The sequence below is a fragment of the Carcharodon carcharias genome, chromosome 5, assembly GCF_017639515.1.
Source record: "Carcharodon carcharias isolate sCarCar2 chromosome 5, sCarCar2.pri, whole genome shotgun sequence".
Taxonomy (NCBI): domain Eukaryota; kingdom Metazoa; phylum Chordata; class Chondrichthyes; order Lamniformes; family Lamnidae; genus Carcharodon; species Carcharodon carcharias.
This window is the reverse complement of record NC_054471.1, coordinates 176,636,178-176,648,688: the sequence shown is the minus strand read 5'-3', so window position 1 is coordinate 176,648,688 and position 12,511 is coordinate 176,636,178. Positions and strand designations below refer to the sequence as shown.

At 38.7% G+C, this 12,511-nt stretch overlaps 1 protein-coding gene across 2 annotated transcripts in view; it reads left to right on the top strand.

The window, feature by feature from the left end:
• nbas (NBAS subunit of NRZ tethering complex) overlaps positions 1-12,511 on the top strand; it is a 242,479-nt gene that overhangs the window by 135,311 nt on the left and 94,657 nt on the right. For both annotated transcript variants that reach the window (XM_041187860.1, XM_041187859.1), the window contains exons 33-37: positions 1,057-1,170; positions 4,382-4,539; positions 9,024-9,104; positions 9,841-10,008; positions 10,091-10,204. In XM_041187860.1, coding sequence (XP_041043794.1) covers positions 1,057-1,170; positions 4,382-4,539; positions 9,024-9,104; positions 9,841-10,008; positions 10,091-10,204 — 635 coding nt within the window. The remainder of the gene's footprint in view (positions 1-1,056; positions 1,171-4,381; positions 4,540-9,023; positions 9,105-9,840; positions 10,009-10,090; positions 10,205-12,511) is intronic.

Sequence of the window (12,511 nt, the reverse complement as noted above, 5' to 3'; positions counted from 1 at the left end):
AGAGCTGACTTTGGCAGATTTGCAGTCTGCTGGAGACACTTGTTGACCTGTCCCAGGGGGAGGAATCCTGGTTCTCTCTGCATGTTAACTGAAGAGGCTGTCCCTGTTTCTTTTTGCTTGAGGTCTCTGCTAGAATACACTTGACCGCCGCCAGCAAAAGAGAGAGAGCGAGAAAATCACCTGCTTGCCTTTGCAGGGGTGACTGACTGCTGTTGTTTCTTGTTTCTGTCACTCACAAACACTGGTCTGCAGCCAGCTGTTTAACCCATTTTTCTTGCGTGTTCCTGGGAGGCGAAATAGTCATGTCTTGCTCCCAGCGTCCTTTTTTTTTTCATCTCGGACCATTTTATACATTCTGAGATATAAATCAATAGGAGATGGATTTTTGGAATACTGCTGAGATGTGGGAATCAGTGCCCATTGTCTTCGCAAGCACAGGAGATCATAAGTTCCTTCTTTTGCATTTTCCATATCTTCCTTTCAAGTGTCTGTTTGAAGTAGGCCATGACACCTTCCAAGGTGCGCCAGTCCGTTTTCTCTCAGGACCATTCTGTCAGGTATAATCCACATAGTAATTTTCCAGAAAGTGGTCATTTTACATTATCAGCCATCTTTTGATCAGTCTTTACTTGTATTTCTTTATAAAACACAGGTCTTCCTTAAAAAAAAAAGTTCCACATGCCCGCAGGTAGTTGGTAGCAGTAGTCTGCTTTTGTGACACTGTTCTGTCGGATGAGATAGCATTTCAGTGATTTTATAAAGGTATAAGTAATTATTGACAGAAATCTATTCAGTTGACTCTGTATCTTTGACTAGCTATTGTGATTTTTGTTAAATCAGAATTTTTAATATCAGTATGGAATATATGTCACAACTTACTTTAGTTTGGAAATGTGTCTGTATTTAGATTATTATGCTAATCTTGTCATTTCAAAGTTTGCGACCATTCCTAGCAAATGTTTTGGTTGATAATTCATTTTAAAGCAGGTCATTTAGTTAGAAAATCTTATTATTAAGTATTATATTATTTTCTCTTTGTTTTTCAAATATAAACAGGACAGGATAAGACACAGAGGAAAGGGCAGGTATTGGTTCTCCTGGCTGAACAAGCCCTTCAGTATCAAGATTACAAAGCTGCCAGTATCCATTGCCAAGAGCTTATGTCTGCAGGTGACTTCTGTATTTTGATTGCACTGATTTTATATTGTGCTCAAACAGGGGAATTTAGGTATCTTGGTGTTATTTTTCTGATCTCAATATTCAATCCTGCCAATTTTAAAATTCTGTATGAGTGGATTTTGAACAGGGACCATTATTAAGTAAATCTGTTTAAACTCAAGCAGAATGGGATATTCTAGTAGAACTTGAGCAATGCAACTGTCTTTTGCGTGACATTTTCCTATTAGTTTCTCTTCATCTTTTGGTTCGTATTTTACTTGCTATGCTTAATTTGCCTGAATTGTAATGTGACCCATGAAAAACTGCAGTGTGGTTGAAATAAGAGGACTGAGCCACCATTTTACATCAAAACTCCATGAAATGCAGCAACACCTACAGATTCTGTGAGATGTGCACACATACTAATAAAATGGCGAAGCATGAACCTCTGTGCAAATTGAATTCTAGGCATGTTTTGTGCTAACAGGTAGCAGAATCAATTGCACACTCCCAGCAGACTGCCTTTCAGCAATGATTTCTTAACATCTACTGCATAAGTAAATGTAAATGAAAGTTATTTGTTATTATAAAACACCTTCATGTTTGATTAATCAAAATCTCAATCTACATGTAGGCGCATTTAAATTTTTTTTTTGAACCAAGTAGTCTTTTGAACAATAATACATCTCTCAGAAGCCTGCCCTGTATTCTGAAATCTAAGTCATTTATACATAGAATGAAAATATATGGCTGCAGTACCATTCGCCACACCTTATTAATCCAGTAATACCCTTTTTGTTCGCTCAACCAGCTCTCAACCAGTTTTCTATCTATCCAGGCCAATGCCATGTGCTTTAATAATAGCTAAATATCATTTGTGTGAAATGTTCTCTATTGTTCTCTGAACATCCTTCCCTATCTACCATCTCAGTGATGCCATCAAGAACTCTACTGGTTGTCAGCCATAGCTCAGTTGGTAGCACCCTCACCTCTGAGTCACAATGTTCTGGGTTTAAGTCTCACTTCAGGACTTCTACACAAAAATCAAGGCTAACAGTCCAGTGAATTACTAAGCAACACCATACTGTTGGAGGTGCCATCTTTTGGATGAATCGTGAAACCAAGTCTGTCCTTCAGGTGAATGTAAAACATCCCATAGCACAATTTCGAAGAAGTGTCCTAGCCAATATTTATCCCTTAATCAACATCACAGAAACAGATTATTTGGCCATTATTACATTTCTGTTGGTGGGATTTTGCTGTGCACAATTTGGCTGCCATGTTTCCTACATTACAACAACTACTACACTTCAGAAGTACTTCACTGGCTGTGAAGCACTTTGGGACACCTGATGGTTGTTAAAGGTGCAAGCAAGGTCATTAGTCTTTCTCTTTTTTGTTGTCGTCTTCTGCCTAAAGGGGGGCTTGGCCTAAGTAGCCAAGTGGTTATGGTACTGGGTTTGTAACCCCAAGATCAAGAGTTCAAATCTCACAATGGTAAACTATGAAACAATGTAACTTCTGCCTAAAGGGGAAAGATGTGAGAATTGAACACTGCATAAAACTGAGTCATCTCTTTCTCAATTCCTATGAAAGAGAATTGGCACAAACCTGCACCAGAACAACTTTGTTTTTAATCACACATGCATACTTTTCAAATCTTTACCAGGCCACATTTCTTCACTTTAAAAAAAAAAGCTGTGGACCACCAAGTTTGTTAAAATAAAATGAACATTGGTACAAAAGGTCAGTCGCAGGTTGAATTGATATGTTGAAACACGTTGCTTTTAAACAGGCTGCACAATATATAAACTACCCTTCAATGTCAAGTACTGTGCAGAACGTTGGATAACTAGGAAACAATGAAGCGGGCCGAGGAGCCCTCTTGTTTCATACAGTAAAGCAGCATTTAATCCCAGTCATTTTGGCAATGGAAGCTACAAGCTAATTGTACTAAAACTATGTCTTATTAAATAAACAAAATCTGTTCAATACCTGATGGTCTAACCAGGCTGCTTCAGATGCTGAATATGAGAGAATTATGGTAAAAATGTTTCAAGAAGCAAACTGATAGAGAGTCTGGCAGTCACTTATTCCGTCCAGCATCCATAAGTAACTCCCTACTTAACAAACGTGAACAATGAGCTTTTAACAGTGCGTCGATCACATTGAATATTAGCTTAAATTTCAACATATCCATGTTGAAGGATTTTTAGTTGGATTGGAACAAATTCAGTACCGCTGACTATTATAAGTTTGCGTCTTTCCCTCATCAGCACATGCCTTACCTACATTCCTAACCGAAAGTATGAAATATTTTCTGTGGGGTGTTTGCCAGCATTTTAGGGATTCCTCTAAAGGTAGATGGCAGGCATAACGAATATCAGTAGCAAGTCCTAGAAAGGAAACTGATACAAGAGGTAATATTCATAGACTTTAGGCTCAATATATTCTGTCCTATGAATTGACCTCACATACTGTATACTATAGTAATCCATCAGAATATCTTGAAAGGTTTCACGATTATTAATTTCCCACCTTTACATTTTTTTTTACGAGTTTCTCATTGCAGAAGCATTTCCATTTTCTTATTGTTTATATCTATGCCAATTGTCTATTAAATCACCTTTTTGCTTTTCCTAATATTCTTTCACTTCCATTTCCATTCATTTACAAAATATTCTCATTTTCTTTTATATGAACATGCAAAGAGCTGAAAAAGACCAGCTGAATCTGTTAAGCCTGTCCTTCACAGACATGGTATAACCAAATACACACTGCCTCCATCGACTAGTGATACAATCTTGAGAGACAGAAACACAGGCCTTTCTATAACCCTTTTAGGTTTTAATCTTGTGCTGAAAAAAATGTGTGCAATACATAGATTTTGTTTTCTATGACTTTTAAAAGCCGTCGATTTTTACTTAGCGTTTTCCCTCAGTTCTCTGTAATACCTAGATCTCCTTTTTTAAAGTTTTGAAGCATGCCGAATAAATTGGCCATTCTTTTTACTCCCAGGAATAATATTGATTAAGGAGGAATTGTGTACAAAGTGACAAAACGGCAACAGGCACTTGTGTGCCTTTTGTTAAAAAAAAATAAGTAAAACATTTCTGCTGCATTTCAGTAATGAACTAAAGTTAAGAATTATGATGCCAAAATGGGTGATGACCCATCTTTAATTAATAAAATGAACAGGTGGATGTTTATTTTTCTCCCAAAGGTTACAGTGCTGGTTGGCAGGTGTGCAGCAAACTGGGGCAGTCAGATGGGTATCATGACCTGACAACTCGGCAGGAACTAATGGCCTTTGCTCGCACTTATTGCCCTCCTAATGTTATCCAGTCTCTTCTAGCTGTCAGCAGCTCACTTCAAACGCAGGTATGAGTGAATAAGCTTTATACTAATGAGAACTGAGGAGCTTTGGAGAGCATTAACTCTTGAATCTAAAGACATTTTTACCTAATGCAGTCCATCCAATGTTTGATTTTCTAATAAGAAATTTTTAAAAAATCCTAATGCAGTCTCCTGAAATGTGTTCAGGAGAACTTGTTTGATCAATATGTTCTCACCTAACTAGAAAGGAGGCATTGCTGGATCTGGGAAAAGAGATGGATCAAAGTGTTTGTGGTGGAACACTTGAATAAGAGTGATCATTATATTATATGGTTTAGATTAATAATGGAGAAAAGCAAGGAATTATTTAACGTAGAATGTCTGGATTAGAAGAGGCTAATTTCAATGTGGTGAGAAGGGATATAGGCAGCACAAAATGTAACCAAAGACTGACGGAAGAACTGTAATGGAACAATGGGTGATCTTTAAGGAAGAGATGCTCAGGGGCAAGCTGTGTACATTGCAACAAAGGTGAAAGGTAGGGCACCCAAAAATAAGACTCTTTGGATGATGAGGGAGCTAGAGATCATGATGAAAGAAAAAGAGGGTGTATGATGCTTGTCAGGCAAATTTTTCAAGTGAAATCCAGGCCAAATACAATAGTTTAAGAGGGGAGATGAAAAGAAAAATAAGACTGGCAAGGAGGGAATACAAGTATAGGGTAGTAAGGGGTGGAGTGGGTCCTATTAGAGATGAAGAAGGTCCTATACGCTTAGAGACGCAGGACAAGGCTAAAGCACTTAATTAGCACTTGGTATCAGTGTTTACTAAGGAAGAAGAATCTGACAAAATATCAATAGAAGCAAAGATGGTAGAAGCAAAGGATAGGGTTTAAATTGAGTAGGTGCTAGTACAGGAGAGGCTGGGCTATACTTTGGGAAGATAAGTCACCTTATCCAGATGGCCTGCATAAAGGTTACTGAAGGAAGTGGGAATGGTGATAGCGGAAGGGCTTGCTGTAATCTTCGAATCTTCTGTGGATATGGGCGAGGTGCCAGAGTGCAGAGTAGCAAATATGACACCTTATTCAAGAAAGGATGTAAAGACAATCCTAGCAACCATAAGCCAGTTAGTTTAATATCAATAGTGGTTAAGGTTTTAGAAATAATAATCAGGGGGAAAAAAAATCAACTGCCACTTGGAGAGGTTGGAGTTAATTAAAGATAGCTAGCATGGATTTATAAAAGACAAATCATGCTAATCTAATGGATTTGTAGATGAAGTAACAGAGAAGCTTAATGATGGGAATGCGATGGATGTTATCCATATGGATTTTAAGAAGGAGTTTGACAAAGTACCACATAAAAGGCTGGTTAACAAAATTGAGGCTCATGGAATAGGGGACTCAGTATCCAGTTGGATAAAAAAATTTAGCTTAAGGACAGAAAACAGCAAGTTGTGGTAAATGGTTGTTTTTCAGAGTGGATGATGGTAGAGGGTAGTGTTTTCTAAGGGACAGGATATAAATAAATAGGCTGGACAGACAAGTGGCAGATGGAATTTAATATAGAGTTAATTAGGTAATTTTGGCAGAAGAGATAGGGAAAGACAATATTGACTTAATGGCACAGTTCTAAAAAGTATACAGAAACAGAGGTAACGGGTGTGCATGTACATTGATCTTTGAAGGTGGCAGGAAATATTGAGAGAGTTTACACAGCATATTAGATCTTGGACTTCATAAATGGAGGCATTGAGTGCAAAAGAAGGGAAGTTATGCTGAACCATCACAAATTTCTCGTCAAGCCCCAACTAGAGTATTGTATCCAGTTCTGCTCAACACATTTTAGGAGGGATGTGAGTGTCCAGAAGAGATTTATCAGAATGGTTCCAGGAATGGAGGATTTTGATCACAATGTTAGTTTACAAAAGCTGGGATTATTCTCCTCAGAGCAAAGGAGACTGAGGAAACACTGATAGAAGTGTACAAGATAATGACAGGTTTGAATAAGGTAGTCAGGGAAAAACTGTTCCCATTAATTGATAGTATAGGACTAGGGGACAGTGATTTAAGGTTTTGGGCAAGAGGTGCAGAGTGGGAATGTGAGGAGGAACCTTTTTACATAGCGAGTGCTAATGACCTGGAACCTGCTACCTGCAAGGATGGTGGAAGAGGAAACAATCAATAATTTCAAAAGGAAATTGAATAGGCATTTGAAGAAAATAAACCTGCGGTGGTATGGGGATAAAGCAGGGGGATGGGACTGATTGGATTGTTCCAAAGAGAGCTGGCATGGGTTTGACAGCCAAGTTACCACCTCTGATGCTGTAAATGACTTTTTGACAGACTAAAAGAGGCGCTAGTAGTTGATGGAGGAGTATAGATTTCTATGCTTGACCGTAGATTGTTGAAGATTTAGTCTATAGTGTTGAATAACATGGCTGCTGCTGATTATGATGTGGGCTATTCTAAATTGTTATCGTAAGTACTCAACTACTTTCTGCTTCCCTCCTTCCTCCTTCCCCCACCCTCACCTGTCCCCCAATTGCTCAGTTGCTCTTAAGTTCATTTTTTGTTCATTTGTTTATTTGCATTTTTTGGCCTTTTGTTTCAATTAAACAGCACTGCTATTATCACATTAATTTCTGATGTGAAATCAAAATTGATTAAGAAAGAGAAAGTCTAGCTGACATAACAGAAAAATCAAAGAATATATCTAGGTATTTTGCTAGTCTTTAATTCACTAAAGTATAGTTCAGATCCATGTCATTGAGGGTCCTTAATAATAATTACTGTGCATTGCTGTTGGAAGTACGTTGAATTTTTGAGGCTAAATGAAATATGAAATTTGTTCTCAGTTTATTAATATTCACCTTTTCTCACGATGCAATGTGACATCAAAGCAATACATAAAAATGTAATCACCTCTAAATAAATAACTTAAATGCTAATTTGAATAACAAAATTGCAGTAAACAATTAAATAAGTTTTATTGAAATTATTTTTGTCAGATCATTGAAAGTTGTTCTCTCATGCCATAAATGTTTGCTCAACCGAGCAGGCAATTGTGTATCTCCTTACCTAACCAGGTTGAAGTATTGATCATGAACTGCACTGAGTCTGAAGCAGTTGTACAGAAATCAGGTACAGAAAACAAAATAAAGGGAGGGAAAGAAAAATTTGATTAAGAAAGAAGCAATAAAGGAAAACAAAAGAAATATAAAAAAAAATAAATCCCCAACAATTTAAAGCTGAAGTAATGAAACTCCATATGCATCTGCCTTGTAGTAAGGAACTTTTATGGAGATCAGTAGATTTGAATGTTAGATCAGACAGCAAGATGCCATTTTTGGGAAACTTATTGCAGAGCACACATTTGCTGGACTTTTGAGTCTAACCGCACATCTATCCTCACAGGAAGTTGCTGGGTGATATGCACAAATAATGGGTATTGCCATCAGCATCACGGTTATTTTGACAATAAATTCTGGACCTATATCTTTTTGCCAAGATATAAAGTCAGTTTTCAATTTGAGCTCACAACCTGAAGAATAGACAATGCAGCACCATGTTTTTAATTAAGCTTTGAATCAGCGGCCAGAATTTTTCACTGAGCGGGCAGGCGAGCGTCCCGATGACGTCGCACACTTGCGCGATATTTTGGTTGACGGGCACATGCTAAACTCGGAGGCACACCTGTCAACAATTAAAATGTCTATTAAGCCCATTAACGGTGCAATTAACTGGGATTTTTCGCTGCCCATCCAATGTTACGGTTGGTGGGCGGGCGAATCGGCCAGATGGTCTTTGCATTTTTCAGGAAACCTCATCCAAGGGCAGGATGAGGTTTCCGTTATTAAATTTTTAAAAAAATTGTGCACAGAATTTTTATAATGTCTATGCTCAGGTGACTGTGTTGCGTGGACATTTTTTTTGCCAGATTTAAAAATCTTTATTTGATACTTCTGAAGTGTTCAGCACCCTGAAGCAGCTCTCTGCCTTCAGGGAGCTTTCTGTGAGCGCTCCCTTGCGGCCGCGCTGACTTCTGCACTCGCCCTCCTCCCACCCCCAACGCAGGCAGTGATGATCATTTCGGCGCATGCTTCACCCTGGCTGGCCACTAATCGGGTCGGGGGCAGATAGCGGTCAGCGGGTCCGCTCCCTGGCCAGTCCCGGGCCCACCGATCACGCCCGCGTGCCAACCTAAAAATCCTGACCAACGTGTTTGGAATTAATGTTGAATGTAGCACTTTCAAGTTATGCTGATTGTTTGCTCCATTTATCAAGGTGTTGGACAGTCACAATCAAATTATTTCTGCGATGTGAGTTTTTTTGTGACTCACCTCTCTATGCAAAATTTCATTCAAAGAAAGGTAGTTTCTCATCATTCATAAAAGGTTTTATATATTTTATCCTGGAAAAGAACCATATACCTGTGTGTTTATAGTTAATAGTTTGTTGAAAGCAGTCTCTCATATAATTGCATGCTGCTAAATCACTGCTTTGTGTTTTGTTCATTTTATTGCAGATTTTGTATCAAGCTGTGAATTATCAGATTCAACCATCAGAGAGCAGCGAGTCTATAAATTCTACAGGCCATGCTCAGCAGGTAAGAATTGGCACGACTTAAAACAGCGTAGCTCTCACCACCTTTCTGAAATAGAATTTCACCTTCCCATCCCATGCACAAAATAGACTATTATTGTCTCATTACCTTTCAGAGAGATGTGAATAGTAAAATGCAGCATTATTGTTTCTTTTTCAAATAATTGAATTTTCAATGTACCATCATTCAAGTGGCCTGAAATTTTTTACCATTAACAGCAACTTGCATTTATATAGCACTTGAATGTAATAAGAAAGCTCAAAGTACTTAAGGACTGCAAATATGACACCTGCCTATATCTTAAATCTAACAAACAGCTAACCAAATATATTTTAGCTTTTACAATTCAGTGAGACAGGATAATGTGTTGTGGTATGTCAGACTTCTTGGCAATTTTTAAAAAATGTTCATTACCTGGTAATAAGCAGGAAAGAATAAGATCAGCAAGTGTTCTATGAAACAAAGCAGCTAGTCAAGGAGAGGTAAAGTCAGATGAGATGGATATTTTGGACTTTTGCTTGATGACCATTAAGAGGATTGGGGAAAATGTAGTGCAAAGTTTTGCCCTCTTACACTATTAGTCGATTCACAACACTATAATAATGGTTTGAATCTCACCATTATAGTGTGAATTCACCTTTTTAAAAAAAATAATGGAACAATTCATCTCTTTTGAGTGCAATAGTTTATTATGACCCTTTTTAAAGCAATAATTATTTTATTTGATTTGAACTTTTAGACTGATACACAAGCTTCAACTAGTTCATCTACTGCCCTGCTTCAACGAACAACTGCAAAAACCATGGAAGTTCTCAGTAATACTTCCATGACGACTAAGGCAGTGCTGCATGCTGTCAGTGATGCACAGTGGTGGAAGAAGTCGCTAAGTTACCTGAGACCTTTACATGTAAGGATTTTTAATCTTAGCTAAAGAGAAAGGAATTAGATGCTTTAATTTCTATCATTTTTAAGATATATTTTTCCTTTAGGACCGGGGGCCAGAAGCTACATTAAAAGGTGTGGCTGGTGTAAATGGAGATTTGGAAAAGCAAGGCTGTCATCCTTTCTATGAATTCCTCATTGATGATCCCTTTGTTGACAAAGTAAGTCAAACAAGCAGTTGAAATCCAAGATTTGCATTAATGACCTTTGAAAGCTAAAGTGGTCACCCCCATCAGTACTGAGGAGTTGTCCTCTACCTTTTGTGATAGGCAAAGTTTAACTTAGACAACAGCTGAGCATAACATTGCAGCAGCAAATCATCTGTCCAGCACCGGCCAACTGAGATCTATTTTCAGTTTCTATGGCGAGATAAGATTCAGCAATGTTCTCAGCCACCCCTTCTTATTGTCAATCAACTATTTTTAATTTGGCTGCCAGTGAATTTTTAAGTATATAACTAAGTTTTCTCCCAGAGGTAAATTCCCATTATCGTTTGGAATGAAAATGATGGTTTGTTCAAAAATGAAGCTTGAGTCATCACTTCAAGTTAGATATGTGCATAGAGCTCTGGCCTTTATTAAGGATTGTACTAAACTACTTTGTCAAATGTGATAACTGTTCATTGTATGTAATTCCAAGGCTCATTGAACTCCTGTGTCTAAACAAAGATTAGGAAATGGCTAATGGAGTGCATAATCCATTATTGCCTCCTCTTTATCAAGAAACCCAATGGGTTACCTTGTTCATTTAATTGAGCATCCTGGGGAACATGTTCACTGCTGGTATATTTAAAGCTGATGTATAGGGTTGAATGTTCGTTCTCAGGACTTGACCCCACTTGGGGTGAAATGCAGGCCAGGAAACCACAAATGCCAGCGGTGGGACTCACACGCTGATTTTGAAGGAGACAGTCAATTAATTTGCAGTTTCATCTAATTAAGGGTAGCAGGAGGACTCCAGAGTCTGGAGGGCCCTTAGGCACTACCAGATCGGCAGCCATTCTGTCAGAGATGGCAAATGCTGAAGTAGGTAGTGAGGCACGAAGGCACCTCCATTCCCATTCGCTGGCCACAGATTAGGTAATAAGAGGGCCAGGAAGGTCAAAGCCTTCAGACGTCAGGGGAAAGCCCTATCCACTGCAGTTGCGGCTAACTTTTAGAATGCACCCTCCAAGTAGATTGGAATCCCTGGCTCCGATTTCTACCTGGACTGTCACTCAAGGCCACCAATGTTTCGTGGAAGGCATCCTGGCATATCAAGTACTATATATGTCGAATTGAAAATACGATCGGTGTTGAAGTATGTCCTTAATTAAGCCCTCAAGGGACTTAAGATGTTACCGGCCACTTTCGGAGTATACAGGACCTGCCATCTTTTCCAAAATCACTGGAAGGTGAGACTCTGTCAGAAAGTCGGCAAGCTATTTGAAGGTACAAAATTGTAGCCCCATACACCTCTGGTCCCACCTCCTCAGCATATAGAAATTCGGCCCATGGTGTGACACTGATTCATTTTCCAAACACTACTTCAAGGACTTGGCAATTGTAGATGATGGAACTTCTTATAGATGTATCCTGGCAACCAAAACATGCCACCTTCTAGAAATAAAAACAAAAAAACTGCGGATGCTGGAAATCCAAAACAAAAACAAAAACAGAATTACCTGGAAAAACTCAGCAGGTCTGGCAGCATCGGCGGAGAAGAAAAGAGTTGACGTTTCGAGTCCTCATGACCCTTCGACAGAACTTGAGTTCGAGTCCAAAACTTGGACTCGAACTCAAGTTCTGTCGAAGGGTCATGAGGACTCGAAACGTCAACTCTTTTCTTCTCCGCCGATGCTGCCAGACCTGCTGAGTTTTTCCAGGTAATTCTGTTTTTGTTTTTGTTCCGCCTTCTAGAAACCTGGGCCAGATTTTCGCTATCGAGGCAATGAGCTTGAGTTGGAAAATTTCCTGACTCGGTAGACCCATCTCAGTAGAAGATATAGATAGATTAAGTGAGTGGGCAAAGACCTAGCAAATGTAGTATAACGTGGGCAAATGTGAAATTGTCCATTTTGGCAGAAAGAACGAGAAAGAAGCATATTATCTAAATAGTGAGAGATTGCAGTGGTCTGAAATTCAGAGGGATCTGGGTGCTCTAGTGCATGAATCACAAAAGGCTAGTATGCAGGTACAGCAAGCAATTAAGAAAGCCAATAAAATGTTATAGTTTACTGCAAGGAGAATTGCATACAAAAGTAGGGAGGTTAACTTCAGTTGTACAGGTCACTGTTGAGACCACATCTAGAGTACTATGCCCAGTATTGGTCTCCTTATTTAAGGAAAGCTGTAAATGCAATAGAAACAGTTCAGAGCAGGTTTACTAGGCTAATACCAGAAATGGGCGGGTTATCTCATTAGGAAAGGTTGGGCTTGCATCCACTGAAATTTAGAAGAATAAAAGGTGACTTGATTGATACATTTAAG